This window comes from Schistocerca serialis, chromosome 10 (genome assembly GCF_023864345.2).
Source record: "Schistocerca serialis cubense isolate TAMUIC-IGC-003099 chromosome 10, iqSchSeri2.2, whole genome shotgun sequence".
Lineage (NCBI taxonomy): Eukaryota > Metazoa > Arthropoda > Insecta > Orthoptera > Acrididae > Schistocerca > Schistocerca serialis.
Genome location: NC_064647.1, coordinates 157715203 through 157738516, shown reverse-complemented (window position 1 = coordinate 157738516; position 23314 = coordinate 157715203). Strand labels below are relative to the sequence as shown.

Below are 23314 nucleotides of genomic sequence, written 5' to 3'. Positions count from 1 at the left end.
GCTTCCGACGAGACGGCGGTGGGGGAGGTGTGTTTTGAACAGACCAGCAGGGGAGCCCACGGAATAACGACTGGCTTTGGCTTACAACCCCGTACCGTTACCACATACTGGAGGATGCTGCCGTGGGGATGACCCTAATATTGTTGTTGTTGTGGTCTTCAGTCCTGAGACTGGTTTGATGCAGCTCTCCATGCTACTCTATCCTGTGCAAGCTTCTTCATCTCCCAGTACCTACTGCAGCCTACATCCTTCTCAATCTGCTTACTGTATTCATCCCTTGGTCTCCCTCTTCGATTTTTACCCTCCACGCTGCCCTCCAATACTAAATTGGTGGTGCCTCGATGTCTCAGAACATGTCCTACCAACCGATCCCTTCTTCTAGTCAAGTTGTGCCACAAGCTCCTTGTGGTGTGCGTACTGTAAGACCTTCGGTACACACACCATCAGATTATTTGACTTGTCGCTCTAACGAAGTAGGCAAGTGTCAGCAATATGTCTCGTGGTTTTATTGTGGCGTGTTTATCTTCTGCCGTTAGGTCAGACGATAGAAATACCACTTTCACGCTTAGAGTAGCAGATTGATGGTGACCAACTTTAAACAGAACTGGATTAATTTTCACACACATTTAATAAAATAATAAAAAATATACACATTACGTAACTTTATTCTGGATGCTGTTTACAATTGACAATCTGAAGTTCCTTTGGTCTTGGTACGTTAATCTTATTCTCACATCTCTCTGATACTTGACAAAGTGTCTATACATTTCTCTTCATGGCTATGTACAGGAATATGATAATCTTATCAGGCGCAGACAAACTTGACTATAGACTGGTACAGACTAATGCAGACTGGTACAGACGGGTGCAGACTAATGCAGACTAATCGGAGGTCTGTACACTCGTTATAATACCTCGCGCGTTCAGGTATCACTGTGCGAGTGTGATCCGCGAGGAGAAAAGGTTCTACGTTAGCAGCGATCTCATTGGCTGCATTACATATTAATATGCGGATCGACGGAAGCAGAATTTAGTCCGTCTTTAAGACAGCGCCATCTCGTAGTGCGGAGACGGGCGAGCGCTGCGCCTGCGCTGTTGTGCTTAGCGGGGCGCGCTCTAGTGGGAAAGTTGTGTACGCGCTGACTACGCGGAACTATGTACACAACACTCCTCCCAAATTCTATTCAATACCTCCTCATTAGTTACGTGATCTACCCATCTAATCTTCAGCATTCTTCTGTAGCACCATATTTCGAAAGCTTCTACTCTCTTCTTGTCCAAACTATTCATCGTCCACATTTCACTTCCATATATGGCTACACTCCATACAAATACTTTCAGAAACGACTTCCTGACACTTAACTCTAAACTCGATGTTAACAAATTCCCCTTCTTGAGAAACGCTTTCCTTGCCATTGCCAGTCTACATTTCATATCCTCTCTACTTCGACCATCATCAGTTATTTTGCTTCCCAAATAGCAAAACTCATTTACTACTTTAAGCATCTCATTTCCTAATCTAATTCCCTCAGCATCACCCGACTTAATTACACTACATTCCATGATCCTCGTTTTGCTTTTGTTGATGTTCGTCTTATATCCTCCTTTGAAGACACTGTCCATTCCGTTCAACTGCTCTTCCAAGTCCATTGCTGTCTCTGACAGAATTACAATGTCATCGGCGAACCTCAAAGTTTTCATTTCTTCTCCATGGATTTTAATACCTACTCCGAATTTTTCTTTTGTTTCCTTTACTGCTCACTCAATATACAGATTGAATAAGATCGGGGAGAGGCTTTAACCCTGTCTCACTCCCTTCCCAACCACTGCTTCCCTTTCATGCCCCTCGACTCCTATAACTGCCATCTGGTTTCTGTACAAATTGTAAATAGACTTTCGCTCCCTGTATTTTACCCCTCCCACCTTTAGAATTTGAAAGAGAATATTCCAGTCAACATTGTCAAAAGCTTTCGCTAAGTCTACAAATGCTAGAAACGTAGTTTTCATCATCATCATCATCATCTTGGACAGTTTCCAGCCACTGGCTGGGTCTGTCGGGAACACAAGCCTCTCCATCGTGTTCTCCCCCTCTTCCACCTTCGTCCAGTTCTCTCCTCTTCTCGCTACACATTCCTTCACTCCCTTCACCCATCTATCTCTTGGTCTTCCCCTGGGCCTCTTCCCCTCCAGTTGCAGATCAAACATCCTCTTTGGAATTCTTCCCTCATCCATTCTCTTCATGTGTCCATACCGCTGCAGTCTTGATTTTTCTATCCTGTCCTGTACTGGTTCCTCCTTTAGTCTTTCCCTCACATACACATTTCGCAATCTGTCTCGTCTTGTTACACTCAACCTGCTCCTCTGGAACTTCATTTCACTAGCTTGTATTCTACTTTTGTCGCTTTTATGCATTACCCATGTCTCACTTCCGTATGCCAATATGGGGACAAAGTAGGTTCGGTATATAATTCCCTTGGATTTCTGTGGCACCTCCTTGCTCCAAATAAGCCCCCTAATGCATTTGAAGAACTGCCCTGCTTTTCTGCACCTTTCATTTATTTCCATTGCGTTTCCCCCCTTACTTTCAATCATGCTTCCCAGGTACTTGAAGTTCTCTACCACTTGTAGTTTTACCCCTCCACAAGTTATATCCACATTTGGCCTATTCTTCTTCCTTGTTGTGACAATTAATTCACTTTTCTTTGCAGAGAAATGCATTCCATATTGTGCTGCCGTTGCCTCCCATACATCTAACTGCTCTTGCACCTCCTTCTCGCAATTTCCCCATAACATCAGGTCATCGGCAAAAAGCACTGCTTTCATTTTATGATCTCCAATCGCATCTGATACTTGCTGTAGGATTTCATCCATAACAATAATAAACAATAAAGGTGAAAGTGCACTTCCCTGTCGCAGCCCATTTTCCAGCTTGAACCATGCAGTACGTTCCCTCCCCACTTTCACACAACTCTCACTTCCCTCATACATTTTTCTTTTTGTGTTATCTCGTCATCTATCCCTTTTGCTTTCAGCACATCCCAGAGCTTGTCCCTATAGATACTGTCATACGCCTTCTCAATATCTAAAAAGGCCATGATTAAGTCCTTCCCGTACTCATAGTGCCTTTCCTGCAGTTGCCTTACCGCAAATATGAGGTCCGTTGTTGATCTTCCCGGTCTGAAACCATACTGCTCCTCTTGCAGTCTACTTTCAATACTGCTTCTTATTCTCTTCTCCAGGATCTTTTCATAGATTTTTCCACAGTGGCATAGCAGGGTAATTCCTCTGTAGTTCTCACATCTCCTTTTATCCCCTTTCTTGAAGATCGGGACTATAATTCCTTTCTTCCAATCCTCAGGAATTCTGTTCTCCTTCCACACCACCCTCAGCACTCTGTATAGCCACTGGGTTCCTACTTCTCCTGCTGCTCGTATCATATCCACTGTTACTTCGTCCCAACCTGGTGCCTTGCCCTCTTTCATCCTCTTTATGGCTTCTTCCACTTCATTCCAAGTTAGATCATCAATTTTCCCACTATTATAATCGTCTGCTGCCTTAGGCTCTCCATCGCTGTTAGTTACCCGCTTGGCGGCATTCAACAGATCTTCAAAGTACTCCTTCCAAATCTTTTTGAGCTCATGCATTTCCTCCACAACTCTTCCATTATTATCTATGATCCTCAGGCACTCGCTTCTGTCGTTCCTCTTATTTCTTACCATGGTGTAAAGTACTTTTTTGTTCCCATCACTGTCCTCTTCTAACATTCTTGTCCATTTTTCCATCCACTTCTTCTTCTCCGCCCTTACTATGGTCTGTGCCGCTTTCTTGCTTTCCTTATATTTTACCCTAGCTTCCTCTGTTCGGGTCTGGAACCATTCTCTGAAGGCTTTGTTCTTTCGAAGTACTGCCTCTTTACATATGTGGTTCCACGATGGGGTTTCCTTAATTCTCCTCTTTGTGCTAGTTCTTCCGCACACAGTCTCAGCTGCCTCAACTAGAGCCCTCTTAAAATCTCCCCATTCTTCTTCCACTGTTCTCTGATCTTCCTTTGGCAGCTTCTTCCTGATCAGTGTCTGGTACTGGGTCCTCCGTTCATCCTCTTTCAGCATCCATGTCTTCAACCTTTTCTCCTGTATGTCTGTTGCCCTCCTATCTTTTTTCTCTCTCAGGGTGGCTACCAACAGCCGATGGTCACTGTCTAAGGCCTCAGACGGAATGACCTTAACATCTGTGAGGCTGCTCATCATCTGCCTATCCACTAGTACATAGTCTACTACTGAAGTTTGGGACCAGTCTCCACTGTACCAAGTTATTTTGTGGCTACTTCTCTTCTTGTACCAGGAATTTGCGATCGCCAGCCCATTCCTCTTGCAGAATTCCAGCAACAATTTTTTTGCCTTTCCTTAATCTTTCTTCTAGGATAAGGTGTATGGTCAGTATTGCCTCACGTGTTCCAACATTTCTACGGAATCCACACTCTCTAGCTACCCCAAAACATTCGCTTCTGGTGGTTTGATTCCGTGTAGTCGTGAAGTGTTTTGCTTACTGGTGTGCCAACCGTTCTTATTGCAGTCTAAAAAAATCACATTTCATGCGTAAGTGGACTTATTTAAGAGCTATTTTCCTATATATCGAGTGATCAAAAAGTCAGTATAAATTTGAAAACTGAATAAATTACGGAATAATGTATATAGAGAGGTACAAATTGACACACATGCTTGGAATGACATGGGGTTTTATTAGGACCAAAAAAATACAAATGTTAAAAAAATGTCCGACAGATGGCGCTTCATCTGATCAGAATAGCAATAATTAGCATAACAAAGTAAGGCAAAGCAAAGATGATGTTCTTTACAGGAAATGCTCAATATGTCCACCATCATATTAGAACAAATAAGCCCTCGGTCACAAATATTAAGTCAAAATTGACCAGGTTTCGACGCTACTATGAGCGTCGTCTTCACAATTAAACTGACTGTTCTAAAACACGTTAGGTATATAATACATTAATAAAATTAAAGTTTGTACTGACTGGAAAGAGATGCAGTACTTACAAGTCACATTTTAAAAAATCTAAGCCGGAAAGGCGACGTCATGAATAGTTGTAAAACAGTTAGTTTAATTCTGAAGACGACGCTCATAGTAGCGTCGAAACCTGGTCAATTTTGACTTAATATTTGTGACCGAGGGCTTATTTGTTCTAATATAATTCTGACACGGTCACTGAACCCTAGCAGCTGTGTTCAAAAAATTTCCACCATAATTCCTCAGCAATAGCTGTAGTCGAGGAATAATGTTGTGAACAGCACTGTAAAGCATGTCCGGAGTTGTGGTGAGGCATTGGCGTCGGATGTTGTCTTTCAGCATCCCTAGAGATGTCGGTCGACCACGATACACTTGCGACTTCAGGTAACCCCAAAGCCAATAATCGCATGGTCTGCGGTCTGGGGACCTGGGAGGCCAAGCATGACGAAAGTGGCGGCTGAGCACCCATCATCACCAAACGACGCGCGCAAGTGATCTTTCACGCGTCTAGCAATATGGGGTGGTTTATTAAGTTTTCAAATTTACACTGACTTATTGAACACCCGGTGTACTTGAAATTCTGATGCACTGTAAAATTTTACAGTATGGTTCTATTTCTGTAATTTGACCTTAGACTTCCTATCAATCCAACGCGAAGAGCTCTCTGGAGGTGAGCAATACACTGGGTTTTCATTGTTTGGTTGTTCCCAAGTAACTGAAAAGTCCTGGCAAGAAATATTCTGGATATGGGGACTAATGTTTTAAAATGCAATAATTCAATATAAAAGTAAAGTAACTACATGTAGTTAATAAAATCTTCAGTAAAATGTGTGGAACACCTGTCACAGTGGTTAAATTACAAGTTCTTAAAGGGTTACATATTTGTTAAAGCAAAGTTCCCTACCTAAGTCCAGGCTATTTAGGTCATTACAGTAATCACTGTGCTGTCGTGTTACCCTGTAATTTGCTGTTATTTGCCACACTGAATGTCACTTGGTAGGTACAATTTATGAACAAAGCAGATGTGTAAACTACAGTGGGCCTGACAATCTTAAATTCAGTTCTTTTCCTTCATAATTTAGCGAATCTTTCACTTTGTTGACATGACAGGTAGCTTGTTTATACCATCCCTGCATACATCTATGGGACACCAAAGGAAATAAGGAAAGTTTCTTGCAAACTTGAACATTTAATATTTGCATTTGACTTGAAAATGCAACAAATACAAATCGGTGCCTCTAAACTATCAATCATTGCTTTTGTAGTTCTGCCTTTATCACTTATCGACACAAACATAATGAAAGTGAATAGAAATGGATTACGAAAGCACGCTTTTCGTAGCGCGTACTTCTCCGTCATTCGAAGTGTATAAACAAAAAGGAATTACAGTACTGAGGCCAGAAGCGTCATATTTTTGTGTCGTATTACTGTATCGAATACGCATTTAAGGCCAGAAAAACGTTTGAAGTTGCGTTCCTTATGCTGTGTTATTCACTAAAACAGTGTAACATTTACTAGATAAAACAAATATCGCGTGCAAACGACAGAACTAACGAACAAGAAGCAATTGTAAACACTCGTCTGCTAATGTTTTGGGGGGTTCAAGATGGGGGCAGGCGCCGCCCACTGGCTTCAAAACAACGTACAGCGTAAGCCTGTAGCGCCATCTCCCCTTATTCTACCTCCATGTTTTGAACAGACCTGCAGGGGAGCCCGCGAAATAACGACTGGTTTTGGCTTACGACCCCGTACCATTACCACATACTTGACGATGCTGCCGTGGTGATGATCTGAAAACTTTTGGACCCCTAATAGTGAAAATAAAAAATTCTGAAATAATTTTTATAGCTTCAGTCACTTTTTACTGATATTTATTACCGCGACGCGTTTCGGCAGCGTGCAACTATCATCAGTTGCGTTACAGTTACATATACATTAACCTGAAGGTGCTGCGCGTGGCAGTGTTTTTTTTTTTTTCGGCCTGCTATGGACCCCGAAGATTTATATCTCTCCCCTGATGGTGTTTTCCCCTTTTGCCAGTAGATTTTCATTTTCGGTGACTGTGCTTCTTTTCTCTGTTTTGACCATTTGCAGGCAGGACGTGGAACCGGTGTAGTAAGCGAAATAAGGTTTCAACGTCTTTAGTAATTTTGACTTTTTCTCTGAAAACTTCTCAATCCTGAATGTCATAAAATGAAATTTCAGCTTCCTGTAAATCCTTTTTAACTTGGCTTGCCCGTATTGAATACGATTTTGTTTTTGAAATTGATGAATGTGTGCGATGAGTAAGTCTTAGCGGGTTCATTCTTTTCAGATGAGCAAACAACATCATTCTCCGCTTTCTCATGTTGGCCGGCCGCGGTGGCCGAGCGGTTCTAGGCGCTTCAGTCCGGAACCGCGCGACTGCTACGGTCGCAGGTTCGAATCCTGCCTCGGGCATGGATATGTGTGATGTCCTTAGGTTAGTTAGGCTTAAGTAGTTCTAAGTTCTAGAGGATTGATGGCCTCAGATGTTAAGTCCCATAGTGCTCAGAGCCATTTGAACCATTTTTTTTCTCATGTTGGTAACAATGTCTTCTGTATGTTCGTATGATTCGCAGTTGTGTCTTCGGTGGAATTCTCCGTTTTCTTTGATAGGGCCAAGGATTTTCCTCAAAAATTTCCGGTCTTTTATTTCAAGTTTTCGTAGTGGTCCTTTCTTCGTCATGTTTAAACATTCTGATGCATACAAAGCTGACGGTCTAATTACGGTGTTATAATGACAAAGTTTTATGTTTAAAGACAGGCTTATGCTTTTGTATAAGTCTTTGCACAGATGAAAAGCACCTTCTAGTTTAGAACGCCTACTTTCTACAGCTGCATTTTCTGAACCGCCAGGTGTAATTATTTCTCCAAGATATTTAAATTTCTTCGACTGCTTCATTTTCTCTTGTTGTATTTCAATATGAGGAGAAGCGTATTTGATGTTTGTGATGAATTTAGTTTTGTGAAATGCTATATTTAGGCCAGTCTTAGCAGCAATTGATTGTAGGCTGGACACTTGAACCTTAGCTTCGTCAATATTATTTGCAATAAGTGCCAGATCATAAGCAAAAGCCAAACAGTTTCCACTGAGGCCATTTCTTTTGTGTCCAATTTGAATCCCATAACCTGGCGGTTCGGTTGTTTTCCACTCTCTGACTATCTTTTCCAGGCCACAATTGAAAAGCAATGGAGAGAGCAGGTCACCTTGTCTCACCCCTGTACAGATTTCAAATGGTTCTGATAGTTCGCCGCTGAACTTGACCTTTGACCCTTTGTTATTTAAAGTGGCGCTGATTGTTTTCCTATCTAGACCAAATTCGGCATGGTTGTTCTTTATTGTTTCTCCATCAATTGCGTCATACGCTTTTTGAAAGTCGACAAATGTCACACCAAACGTTTTTGATCTTGATTTAACGTATGATATAACAGATTTCAGGTTATGGATCTGCTCTGCACTGGATCTTGATGTCCTGAAACCAGCTTGATATTCGCTCAATTGTTGATCTAAGACTGATTAGGTTTACAACTTCTCTTCCAGCATTTCACCTCGAAGTCAGAGGCTACAGTGTGAAAAACTTACAAAAGTATTCAAAGTGTTGGCCACCGCTGGCCACTACTTTCCCTCCCGTCTCTCGGGCAACATACGATTCCGCAGCGAAAGAAATGGGCTCGTTTTGAGGAGATTCACGAATCGATCCAATTTTGCATTTGTACCTTTGACCGTAAGTGCTGATCAGTCAGGCCGTGTGCTATTGATCGAAACATATGGCACCCAGAGGGTGGTTTGACATTCCATTTCAACGTTTCCAAGTTTTGACGGGTTTTGCGACATAGGGTCGAGCATTGTTACTCTGGAAAATCAGCTTCTCATGTCTATCGTTGTATTGTAGTCGTTTGTCTCTCAGCGCTTAGTTCAAACACATCAACTGCTTTTGATAACCATCTCCCGTAATTACTTTCGTCGGTTTCAGTAGCTTCGAAAACCTTCCCTCTTCCACCGCCATTCCGGTCTCCGATGTAAAATATCACCGTTCTTGAAGCGTTGCGACCATTCTCTTCAAGTTCTTTCACTAAAAGTTATTTCACAATAGGTCTTACCAGCATCTAATGAGCCTCAACCGCAAATTTCTCCATGTTAAAGCAGAAAATTAACACTTCCCCCAAATGACAACTGTGCTCGTAAGTTGGCATATTCAATCGAGAATAACTATATGGTGCAATCACAATTCGACTAATATTATGACGGTGTTATGCTTACTAACGTCAAAGCTTACTGTACGACACTTATGGCCCACAATTTGCGTCACAACTTGCCGCTGCTGCCATTAGTTGCAAAAATGGCGCAAGCAAAGTTTCAACATTATCGCGACGTGTTTCGGCAACATGCTGGCATAATCAGGTGTGTTCCAATTGGATGTACATTAACCTGAAGGTGCTGGTAGTGCCACTGAGATTAATGTCCAGGTAAGTGTAACGGACTTGATGCTCATACCCAGCAAATAATCCCCAATACGCTTCCGATTAACGTATATGTAACTGTAATGCACATGGTAACAGCATGCTGCCGAAAGTCGTCGTGCTAATAAATATACGTAAAAAGTTACTGAAGCAGAGCCGCGTTGTACAGCCGCGTGGTTTGAGGCGCCTTGTCACGGTTCGCGCGGCTACCTCGGAGTTTCGAGCCCTCCCTCAGGCATGGGTGTTTGTGTTGTGCTTAGCGTAAGTTAGATTACGTAGTGTGTAAGCTTAGGGACCGATGATCTCAGCAGTTTGGTCCCATAAGATCTTACCACAAATTTCTAAAATTTACTGAAGCAGTAAAAATTATTTCATAAATTTATAGCACAGTCCCTGGCCTCAATCAGCTCCATACAACATGGCAACATGGATTAATTAAAATCGAGAATTTACGTTCTAAAAAACCTTTGGGTGGAAAACCATGAACAACAAAGAAGAATTTTAGTTTTACAAAGAGATAGAAGTCTGATGCAGTCTGATGGAGAACAGTGCCTACATCCCAACCCTTCAATCGCAGATCCTACTACCGTTCCATTAACAAGACACTTTTGCGAGCAAGTGCGCTTTCTTAATGAGAGATGATACCGTTTGTCTTCTGCAAGCTAGGTCTCTTTTCTAGAATTTTTGCATCCAGAACCGTTAGAAGATTACAATTATATCCCCAAGTTATTGTGTTATATTCTTGAAGACAGTTAATTAACAGAATTCGTTTCACATCGCAGAATGCTAATGCCATGACCTTCCCCCTGATGACACTGCCTTCGTCTTTCTTGGATCCAAAGAACACCATACGGATGGCACGACCTATTGCTATTGCCATTGTGACAGACGAGAACATCACTTACTTCATTAAAAAAGAGAGGAAGACAACAGAAACTTCTCATTCTTGGCGCCCAAAATGCCCATGAACAAAGGAAGCTGGTAGTGCGCAGTAGCAAGAATATTTTGAAGAATCAGCCACAGTTGCGCAAATTTTCTGGTCTTTACCAGGTTTCGGCTAAATTAATCTAGACTTCTTCAGAAGCATAAAAATACTATAAAATGCCAGAGTAAGGCACAATCAACATTAAAACGTATTGCACGCCGGCCGAAGTGGCCGTGCGGTTCTAGGCGCTCCAGTCTGGAACCGCGAGACCGCTACGGTCGCAGGTTCGAATCCTGCCTCGGGCATGGATGTGTGTGATGTCCTTACGTTAGTTAGGTTTAACTAGTTCTAAGTTCTAGGGGCTAATGACCTCAGAAGTTGATTCCCATAGTGCTCAGAGACATTTGAACCATTTGAACCCTCTGTCCACTGTTTCGACTTTGTTCAGCAGCGTAGTGATAAACTCATCTTTAATCCATTTTCACGTACCGATGCAGAAAAAACTTTATCTTTTCTTGCCAAAACGTGCTCACACTGTACGGAAACTCGTTCGAATTTATTTCTGATCCGCCGTCGGTAGGCACGGCACACAGCCTGCACAAAGGTACCTTCCTCACGTGCAATTCCTCGTACAAGATATGGCCGACACGTTATTTTTGTCCTACGGTTTATGACGTGGTTGCACTTTTCAAATGTCTTTCATGTTCATCACCTTGGACACTTGCACAGCCACGTTTACCTTCGACAATCCATATTATCAAGATGGAAACTGAACAACCTCTGATAAACCTTCCGTTGTAGTCAAACGTTCTGTTACAAAAAAATCTCACTGGGGCTAATCGATTTTCACCGTTTCCGCGCCTTGTTGAGTCAGCTACCAGCTGCCAGCTACGGGACGGAATGACTTGCAGTTTCATACGAAGCCTATCTGAAGTTGAACCAAGCTCTCGGGAAAACCCTGCTGTTGTAATCTACTCTTCAGACCACCCTCGTAGTTCAACCAAGGCCTTCGGGGGTCCATTTATGGACTCATACTTTGCGACATAAATACACTGGTGTCCAAAATTATTGAACAAAAGGAAAGTTTGCTACAAAACAGTATAAACAGATGATAGTGAAGTAGAAACAATATACTCAAATGCAATATACGTAATGGTAGACAAGAATTTTTATCATTTTTTTCCAACTTAAGGGATTGGACACACATTCTGACAACTGGTTAATAGGCTCAGTATGCGGTGTGGCCGCCTCTGGCACTAATACAGGACTGACAACGACGGGACATGCTGTGCATGACGTCACCAATATTGTGTTGAGGCAGTAACGGCTATTCTTCCTGCAGAGTTGCTCCGACTTAGATATTTGTCGTAGTGTCGTACCAACTTTCCAATACCCTTGTGATAGAAGACAGCAGCCTGTGCTTCCCGCCAATTCTCTACGCTGGTCTGCAGTTCGCTGTGTCAACCAAAATGTTACCTTCAGCGCCAGCGGTTCATGTCAGTGGAGACGAAAATCAGAGGTAGCCAAGTCCAGGCTGTGTGGTCGGTGATCAGACACTTCCCACCGAAAACGCTGCAGGGACGTCCTCAGTGCCGCTGCAGTGTGCGGCCGAGAATAGTCATGAAGAAGGAGGTGTATGACGGTTAAGTTATGTGGGCTGGGTGAAATCAGGCGAAATCTCTATGCGGAGCTTCATCGGATTTTCACTGTGATTTCCACTGTGCGACCTATCAGACTTACTTTCCGAGTAAATGGGGTACTTCTACAGTCCATAATAGAAGGGAGGTTTTAGGGTAAAAGAAGAGGGTGAATAAGAATATCCCACCTAGGTAACACAAACTAGTGGATAGGACTTGCAAAGAGCAGATCAACTACTACTTGTATGTATGTTGTATGTTAACTGGAGACCTAGAAACGACGGAGAGGCTCCACCCCCGCCGCAGCCACAGTGGTCCACAACCCCACGATGACTACCGCACGCCGAACCCAAACTTACTGTTCGGTTCGCCCCCCCCCCCCCTCCCCCCCAGGGAACGTCTCACACCAGACGAGTGTAACCCCTATGTTTGCGTGGTAGAGTAACGGTAGTGTACGCGAACGTGGAGAACTTGTTTACGCAGCAATCGCCGACATAGTGTAGCTGAGGCGGAATAAGGGGAACCAGCCCGCATTCACCGAGGCCTAAAAACCACCCACAGAGTGGCCGGCTTACCGGACCTCGACACAAGTCCGCCGGGCGGATTCGTGCCGGGGACCAGGCGCTCCTTCCCGGTCCTGAAAGCCGTGCGTGAGACCACACGGCTAGCCGGGCGGACAACTACTACTTACTGATCGACTACTATGTATTGCATTTCACAGAACAAAGGTGTGCTGTTCGGTCGCCAGATGCGCTACGCTCGCATGTAGAGAAATCATCCGCTCCTATTGCCGCATCGCGCCTGCAGACAAGGAACTCAGTGAAAAGATCGTTTCGTGTCAATGAATTGTGTAATATTGCTACATGAATTTGCTATGCAGAAATCGGGTGTTAATAGTAGAATAAAAGCGGGTTAAAAGCTGTGAGCTGTCTGGGGAGAAGTTAACCGTGCATTACTGCGCAACTGTTTCACCAGGTAACTAGTCTAGGTTTACCACATTACCAATCAGACTAACATTGATTATAATTTTACAGTCATACAACAACCGGTAATATATCTATATATAAAAAGGAGAATTTAAATAAAAAGAAAGAAATCAGTTTATATTTGGAAATTTATTTTAAGATTGTTCATTGAAATTTCAGCATATTATACGTGAGTTATAACTGAGCTGGTGCCTTGTTTAAGGATTGTAAAAATGTGAGATTTTAATCTTACGGAACACATCAAATATGGAGCCAAGATTGGGAGACTGCCTACAACACTGCATTCACAAAACAACACCCAAAGAACGTTGAAACATAAGCAAGAAGAAATTAACCACAACCAACAGATTCAGTTTTCACCCAAAGAAATTACGTTCATAACACAATCCTGTCCGTCATGTAATTACCACACACTGGTATACTAAATTCATATTAACTCTTTGTGAAATCTTCCCAAAAAGAATAGCTGAAGGCTACTTTGATGATTACACCACGTGGTCAACTTGGTTTACACAAAGCGTATAACTCCACAATAATTTTGATAATTAAAATAAATTAGATCGAAAAGCAAATTACAAAAGAAAAACCTCGAACTGGTTATTAACGTCTTACTGTTAACCTGACGGGTCAAACAGTTATATAAGCACGTGGTACTGGTCTCGCAAAGTACACCCCACGTGGGTTGAACATAAAGAAAAGTTGCTATATTGAAAATATTGTCAAGACGAGACGTTATAATCTAATCTTAGTTAGAGTTACTGATCAACACGTGGTTCCACTTTACTCACAAAGTAGTAACAAAGCAACAACCCGAAAATAATATGAACTTCACACGAGAATTACACTACGCTACAATTTAAGATAACCTTAGATATTTTAGAGTTAAACCCGAAATAAAGATGATTAAATTTTCAGTTAGGCTGAACTTAACAAATCCATTGTCCTATGGACTTAGCAGACACGCGCTTAGCCGGAGATCTTACCACTTCAGACGCTCGCCACGGTCCCACAGCAACTGCCTACTGCCGAGCGTGCTTCCTGAGGCTGGCTCACAAAGACAAACGGAAGGGGCCAGAGGGGCAGCTTCCTATACCAACATGACAACGGACGGACAGAACCATACTAAGGATAGAAACCTCTCTGCTTTAAGAAAGCGTAGCTACCTGTTCCGACGTTGGTCCTACTGTTCTCTAGCAGACAGCCTTGTCTGCTACCCTCAAGCATGCAACTACAAACACATTTGATCATTCATCCTCTCACACTGAAGGGAAGGGGGATGACAGTATCTTATCATATACAGTATATAACAGAAAGCGGATGTAGGTTCCGAATGAGACTGTGTGACATGACTTACATATAAACTGTGTTTTAAAGTGTAGTAGTGAGACAGATCGTTCTTGTTTACGTGTAAAAGTAACACGTTCCACTACTCAGTCTCCTCCCAGATAGTCAGAAACGCCACAGTAAATTTAGAAAAGGAATTTATTCCATAAATGGCAACAGATTTAAGAAATTAAACATGAAAGGAATCCAACAGAGACCTTTCAATTGCTCAGAGAAGTAATGCTTCCGATTTTTTTTATGAGAAAACTCTTTCTGCTTTTTAAATAAAACAAACGTTATTAACATCCTAGATATTTATTCTTCATGCCTATATATTTATTTCTCAACACTGTCACCCGGGCAACGATCACGTTTCTCCCAACGGAAGATCTGTTTGTTGATACCGTCGCTGTAGAATGTTTGGCTTTGTTGACGGAGCTACAACCTCACCTCTGCTTGCACCGTTTCATCAGTATCAAAGTGAAGTCCTCGAAGACTTCTTTAAGTTTTGGAAACAGGTGAAAATGGGGTGGCGCCAAGAGGTCACTGTATGGAGGATGGTCGACTACGGTGAACCCAAGGCGCTGGATTGTCGCAGATATCTCAGAGTTCGCGTGTGGTCTGGCATTGTCACGCTGAAGGAGAGGGTAGTCCATCTGGAGGCACGTCTTCTACGGTTACAGCAGATTACAGCACGCTGATTGTCACGCACCGACTGAGTTACGCCGCACACCGCCGTGTTACACGCTAATGTTCGTAGCCGTGCTGCGTCACACGTAATACTCCAAGCGATATTGAGAACAGAACAAAAAATTCAGAGGCATTACTTTTCGGTAAGTCCCCGTGTGCTGCAATTTTCTCATAATCGTCTTCCGAAACCGTAGAAGGATTGGCTGTTGTGTTGGCAGAAGAGACAACACCGTGTTACTAGAGGAGGTCGAAATGCACGCGTTTTAGCTCACGCAGGCTGGCGTGAGGAGGGAAGGACTCTACTGACGTGAGGTCTGGAACATGACAAGGAACTAGAATTCAGAAAGCGGACGTAATTAGTTTGATACTTATCTTTAATCCATTAATGGTGAACGTCGCTCTTGACGGTACATGAATCACAATATTATCTGTTCAGAATAGTAACTGAATATGGCGCCTTGCTAGGTCGTAGCAAATGACGTAGCTGAAGGCTATGCTAAACTGTCGTCTCGGCAAATGAGAGCGTATGTAGACAGCAAACCATCGCTAGCAAAGTCGGCTGTCCGACTGGGGCGAATGCTAAGGAGTCTCTCTAGACTAGACCTGCCGTGTGGCGGCGCTCGGTCTGCAATCACTGATAGTGGCGACACGCGGGTCCGACGTATACTTAACGGACCGCGGCCGATTTAAAGGCTACCACCTAGCAAGTGTGGTGTATGGCGGTGACACCACATTGGCCAGTGCGTTTTCAACCGTAAATTTATTCAGTGACAAAAGTGGAAATAAATATTTTATCACGGCAGTCTGAAAAGACTTAATTGTCAAATTAAACGGTTTTATTTGAGAACAAAGGAAAATGAAATAACAGTACTTACGAGAGACATAAAACCGAAGATTATCTTGCAGAACTAGCCATCAATATCAAAGATTTACCACTGAAAACAACAACCTTTTCAGAGATGGATGACGTATATTTCAGACAAGAAAGAAAAGTACAGAGTGATAGAAAAGTACGACATATATACGTGACTATAAAAGAATTAATGAAGGAAAGAATTACTGAAACTCTAGTGTGTCGAGTACAAAAGATATCTCTGTTTAGCGCTATAGGAACGTGACAAGCAGTTCATAGAGAACTGCTACATTTACATAGATACTCCGCAAGGCACTGTACGGTGCGTGGCGGAGGGTACCCTGTACCACTACTACTCAATGCCTTTCCTATTACACTAGCAAATAGACCGAGGGAAAAACGACTATCTACATGCCGCCGTATGAGCTTTAATTTCTCGTATCTTATCTTCGTGGTCCTTCTCTAAATTTTCTCAATAGCGTCCCTCGAAAACACCGTCGCCTTACCTCCAGGGATTTCCATTTGAGTTCCCGAAGCACCTCCGTGACACTTGCGAGTTGTTAGAACCTACCAGTTACAAATCTAGCAGCCCGCCTCTGAACTGCTTCGATGTCCTCCTTGAATCCGACCTGGTACTGATCCCAAACACCCGAGCAGTACTCAAGAATAGGTCCCACCAGCGTCCTATATGCGGTCTCCTTTACGGGTTAACCGCACTTTCCTAGAATTCTCCCGATAAACTGAAGCCGACCATTCGCCTTCCTTAACACAGTTCTCACATTCTCGTTCCACCTCACACCGCTTTGCGGCATTACGCCCAGATATTTAAACGACGCGACTGTGTCAAGCGGGACACAATTAATGCTGTATCCGAACATTACATGTTTGTTTCTCCTACTGATCCGCATTAATTTACATTTTTCCATATTTAGAGGAGACGCCTTGCCACAGTTCGCGCGGCTACCCCGTCAGAGGTTCGAATCCTCTCTCGGACATGGCAGTGTGCGTTGTCCTTAGTGTAAGTAAGTTTGAGTTAGATTAAGTAGTGCGTAAGCCTAGAGACTGATGAGCTCAGAAGTTTGGTCCTATTATAATTCCTATTGTTTCCCATTATTCTATGATTACAGATATTGGTACAACATTGTTTTCTCTCTCATGAGCATGTGAGAGTTAACAGTTAGATTTGGGAATAATACTAGTTATTATCGTACAGTTTTCTGTATGTATCCCAAAACTACTGTTGAGTGACATGCCCCTCTTTTCATCTCAGCATCTTAACTGGCCAGGAACATATATACTATCATGACAAAGGGCAGATTGTTATGGCCAGGCGACTCGGAACGAGCATCGCAGAACGGCGGAGCTAGTAGACTGGCAGCATGTTCCTGTCATGTAAGTGCGCCCATACGGTAAAATTGATTATTTTGTATCACAAGATTTGCTACCAAATGTATAGTTCGGTTTTAGAAGTCGTTTAACAACAGAAAATGCTATATTCCGTTTCCTCTGCTAGGTACTGGATGGATTAAGCAAAAGGTTTCGAACGCTAGGCATATATTTTGATTTAACTAAGGCGTTTCATTGTGTTGATCAGAAAATCTTGCTCCAGAAGTTGGACCATTACGGAATACGGGAAGTAGCTCCCAATTGGTTCACCTCTTACTTTACCGACAGACAGCAAAATGTCATTATTCACAGTGTTGTGAATGGCTGTGATGAGGGGTCTGAGTGGGGCGCAGTCAAATGGGAGGTGCCCCTGAGATCGATGTGGGGCCACTCCTGTTCCTTATTTATATAAATGCTATGCCCTCTAGTATTACGAGTAACTTTAAAATATTCTTGTTTGCTGACGACACTGGCTTGATAGTAGAGGACGTTGTGTGCAACATTGGCTCGGTTTCAAATAGTACAGTTCACGACGTAAGTTCATGGCTTGTAGAAAATAAACTAACGCTAATCACAGTAAGACCCAGTTTTTACAGTTTCTAACACACAATTCAACAAAACAAGACGTTTTACTTTCACAGAATAGGCATATGATTAGTGAAAGAGAACAGTTCAAATTTCTAACTGTAGTGGAAAGCCTATGTTCAGGATCTTGTTCAATGACCTAATGCTGCCATTTTTACTATTCGAACGGTATCTGAAGTGAGTGATCGTTCGACACGATAATTAGTCTACTTTGCTTATTTTCATTCGCTTATTTCGTATGGTATTATATTTTGGGGTAACTCTTCCCATTCCAAATGTATATTTTTTGCTCAAGAACGGGCGGTTCTGGCAATAAGTGGTGTAAGCTCAGGAACCTCTTTTCGACCTCTGTTCACGCGTCTGGGTATTTTGACATTGGCCTCTCAATACTGTCATTGCTTGTTAACAATATTAGCTTATTCCCAGGAATAAGCAGCTTTCACTCAGTTAATACTCGGCATTGCATTTGGATCGGAGTTCCTTAACTCTTGTGCAGAAAGGTGTGCAGTACACTCCTGCATCCATTTTCAATAAGCTACCATTAGAATTCAAAAATCTTATCAGTAGTCCACGCACTTTCAAATCGAAAGTGAAGAGTTCCTCACGGATCACTCCTCCTATTCTGTCGAGGAGTTCCTTGAAACCTTAAGCTGATTCTTGTTGTATTGCTGACTGCATTTTCTTAAACTTACGGCTTGACTTCTTTGAGTTCATAAAATTTTATTTTTATCTGTTTTTACTTTTGTGTTGTAATTTTATGTAATGACACTTTCCATGCCCTTGGAGATTTGCTCCTCAATGTGGTCCTACGGAACTTGATGTGTAATAAAAAAAATAAAATAAATAAGACGAATGGCGACTTTTAAGTAGTGATAAAAAAGTTTCTTTCGTAATTATTGAAAATCTGCATAATAACGACTTTTAAATCACTTTCTTGAAAGAAAAACGCTTAACTACACTATATTTTTTCCTCTCCCTAAAAGATATGGGGGAAGGGGCGCGGCACCCCCTTGCTTTCCACCATCGCCTACCCCTTCCCCCCCCCCCCCCCCCCCCCCCAGCCCTCTCACACAGTACGGACGCAGTAGCTGTCATGAGCAAGTGGGAAGTGGTTGAAGGATGAAGAAACCAAGAGTATACGGCAAGGTGTTGGATGTACACGCCCAATCACAGAACTGCAATTTGTAAGCTTGTCCATACTGTATATCACGATAGGCGGCTTCTGTACATCAAGATAGGCGGTGATCTGTGGCAGACCTGATGACGGAGTACAGTGCTGTGTTTCGAATCACGCCGTTCAGCAGACAGTGTTGAAAATGGAGCTCTATAGTAGGTAACCACGACGCGTGTTCCCATGTTGACCCACTGACATTGCCAGTTACGACTGGAATGGGCGCAGGTTCATCGAAATTACACCGTGGAAAAAAATGTTCAAATGTGTGTGAAATCTTATGGGACTTAACTGCTAAGGTCATCAGTCCCTAAGCTTACACACTACTTAACCTAAATTATCCTAAGGCCAAACACACACACCCATGCCCGAGGGAGGACTGGAACCTCCGCCGGGACCAGCCGCACAGTCCATTACACTTTGGATCAACGGGACAGTGTCGCCTGGTAGAGTGGATGAATCGCGACCCTTGTTGCACCAGGTCTACGGACATGCTGTGGCACGTTGTCACCCAGGCGAATGGCTGCTCGATACATACACCACGCCACAGATGCTGGCCCAGGGGGGCAGCAGTATAAAGTGGGGCACACAGACCTTTCTTCTGTTGCTTCCTGTGGTAGTAATAGAAGGCTCCATGACGTGGACGTTGTTGTGGGGCAGAATGAATTTTTCACTCTGCGGCAGTGTTCGGCGGTATGACACTTCCTGGCAGAGTAAGACTTGGTAACTTCGATGGCTTGGTTGCTTTGGTGGCATAGTCGGTAGAGATTTATCCACGAAAGGCAAGGATCCCCAGTTGAGTCTCGGTCTATAACACAGTTTTAATCTGCCAAGAAATTTTCATATCTGTGCACGCTCCACTGCAGAGCGAAAAATTCACTCTGGGAAGAACATTCCCCAGGCTACGGATAAACCACGTCTCTGTCTTATCCATTTTTCCATGAGTGCTAATCCCGCAATTTTTGCAAGAGAGCTTCTGTGAAGTTTGGAAGGTGATAGATGAGGTACTGGTGGAAGTAAGCTGTGAGGACAGGTCGTGAGTCGGTAGAGTACTTGCCTGCGAAAGGCAAAGGTCCTCACTCAGGGTCTCTGTCTGGCACTAAGTTTTAATCTGCCAGGGAGTTTCATTATTGTGAACGATTTGTACTCCTTCATGAGTGGATCGCCACTATGCTGTGACAGCGTGGCTGTCTACTTGTTTGGTATGTGCAGAACAATTTTCGATTGTGCTTGTGTATCCTGTAACCAAAGCACAATGACAGGATGACTGTAGCATCATGAAAGAATGTGCTTCCCCCGTTCAGCTAGCTAGCTTGTTATAGGAGGTACGGGGAAGCCTATTTACAGGAGTGATAAATGCACTTACAAGGTGACAATTATTCAAGTATATGAAACAAACGTAAATTAGTTACAAACTACGGCATACACACACTCTGTTCAACATGCAAACGTCACTACAGATATTCGGATTTAGGTTATGATATGTTCGATATGTCTGCCATCATTGGCGATGATGTGGCGCAGACGAACAACGAAATTCTGCATGTCCCGCTGAAGTGTCGGAACATCGATACTCTCGAAGACTTCCTGAATGGCTGTTTTCAGCTCAGAAATAGTTATTGCTGTACATCTTGTCTTTAATATAGCCCCACAAAAATGAGTCGCAAGTGTTCGGATGCGGATAGTATGGCGGCCAATCGAGGACCATGCCAGTGGCCTCTGGCTATCCCAGAGACAGAATGCGGTCCCCAAAGTGCTTACCAGGGTATCAAACACTGTCCTGCTTCGACAGGATGTAGCTCCGTCTTGCATCAACCACATCTCGGCGGAGAATGGGGATGAAATCATCTTCCAAAACCTTCATGTAACGTTCGGTAGTCACTGTGCCATCAAGGAACATCGCACTGATTATTCTGCGTCTGGACATTGCACGCCACATTCTCACCCATTAAGGATGAAGAGACTTCTCGATGGCGAAATGCGTATTATCATTCCCCCACATGCGCCAATTTATTGACGAACCCGTCCAAATGCTTGTCGACTTTGTTGCTAAGCCAACCCATACACGTGCATACTAATTCCCATCATGCCCCGCAGCCAAACGTACAGTTGGAACGTCCTAACGCAAATTATTGAGAAATTATGACGATTTTATTTCATATAGTTCAATAATTGTCAAAAACTAAGAATACGTGTAACAAGTGGTAGAGCTAGATGACAGAGATACTGTGAAGCAGGCAAACAGCAAACTGCTTCACCACGAATCTTTACAAGCCACCCAGTGACTGCTCCCCTGCTGGTAACTTTAGCTTTCAGAGGTTGGATTACCTGGCGCTCTGGGTGGCAGCGGTGGTGGGGGACTCCCTGGGCTGGCGGGTGACAACGGCTGCTGCTGCTGCTGCTGCTGCTGTTGTATCAGCTGGGCATTCTTCTGGAATGAAACACGGAAACCCGAGCATCAGAGGAAAAAGTTGGCAAAGGGAAATCACGTTTAAAGTGCCAGCTGATCAGTATTAGCAAATATCGTACAGATATTGTTACAATAGGTTCATGTAACTTGATTTACACAGTGCAACAAGTATTTCCTCCATCTTGATACGTTACCTTACCATCAATGACTACTGGAAAAGCATACAAACCATAACTTTTGTGTGAGGAACAAGTTCACTGGTAAAATGTAGCAAACTATCCAAAATTATAGTGTGCTGCATTCTGTTGGGTAGGTATGTAAATAGAAAATGAAAACAGCAATAATTTTGGTGTGTATTCTTGCGAGTTTGTTTCATATTATTGCCTAACCAGAAGGTTTCTTTTTAGCCCATTCCCATCCATATGTATGGTGGTTTAAATCACAGTGGGCTCAACAGTGTAGTTTGGATATACGACATTGCAGCCGACGTTGTTGGTGTGTATAACAATCTGGACCAACACCTCTTGCTGCTTGGCATGCAGCGCCAGTGACCTGTGGCGGGAATGATTCACATTTCCAGCTCACGGTACGAGCTCTCCGAATGGAGAGGCCTGTTGGGGAGCAGGAATGTAGCTGAAATAACCATGTCATCCTCTAGACAGCCGAATAGCAAATTAATACTTACTATGTTTTGGACAGGTTTCGTGACCACTTGGAAATTTGAGAAGATTCAATATGGACATGTGTTTGCACTGAACCATTATTCCCTCTCACGTAAATTGTCTGATTGACTGCTTCTTCACATTTCCCACCTCTATTTAGTTGAGAGAACATCGATTGTGGTGTGCGCATCTAGCAGGTGAAGGACACGTGGAAGACATATTTTCCGGTTCTCTAGACATAACAGAAACATTAGCTGACTTTGAAAATTATAGGGTTGATTTGGAATCTGTTACATCATCGAAATCGGTATTCATGACTGGAAATATGTTTCCTCTATTTTTTTCGAGTTTCTATGAAAAGTTTCTAGTTACACAGTGGTTTGCAGCACGCTCCACCTCGCTAAAGTTTTGGGTTTCCAGAGAATTATTTCCAGTCTAAATCTTCAGAATTATATTGCACAAATGATACTGCTATGCAAGCGATATTGCTGTGTGCTTGATATCAAGAAGCATCATGTATATGGTATAATATTCTGGCAAACCATGTGAAAATACATGTGTTCTTCTAGTCCCAGAGTCTGGAGATTGGTGTAGTAACCTAGCAAGCAAGCAGATCGGGACCAGAAATGATGTTGCCTTTGTGCCAAGGGGAAACGAGCCTGTGTTTGTACAACAGTTTGTAGAGCAACTTTGGTCCACTGAGGGTTTTCTGGTCACGTATGGGAAGTGGATGACTTGTGACCGTCAGCTGCGGGAAAATATGTTGTGCTGTGAGGAGTGTATATGATGCTGTCTGTCTTTGCGGTATATGTAAGAGTGTCTGGCAGTTGATAGCTATATGAATGATGCAAAAGGGACGATTTTTTTATGGCATAGGATATGAATTGTATGTGTACTACATCGACTCGGTGCAGGGTGATATATTGTTAATTTGGAGATCGGTTTCATGCTCTATCACTCAATCTTCCATCCTCAGTGGCAGAGCACTGTAATTGTGTAAGAGTTTTCCATATTTGACGATCTGTAGGTCAGTTTTGTAGGGTTTAATTGACAGTGCAATATGGCGATCTGTACAAAATAGTTTCGCCGCTGAAAGTCTCGTCTGTAGAAAGAAAAAAAAAAAAAAAAAGGCGGACAGTTTTTCCGCACAGGTGGCATCAGTAATTTGACTGTTAAATT

At 43.0% G+C, this 23314-nt stretch overlaps 1 protein-coding gene across 1 annotated transcript in view; it reads right to left on the bottom strand.

The window, feature by feature from the left end:
• The window catches only part of LOC126424843 (mediator of RNA polymerase II transcription subunit 1-like), an 867028-nt gene that overhangs the window by 567581 nt on the left and 276133 nt on the right, over nt 1–23314 (bottom strand). Inside the window, exon 3 of the mRNA XM_050087650.1 lies at nt 21392–21494. Within this exon, the coding sequence (XP_049943607.1) occupies nt 21392–21494 (103 nt within the window). The remainder of the gene's footprint in view (nt 1–21391; nt 21495–23314) is intronic.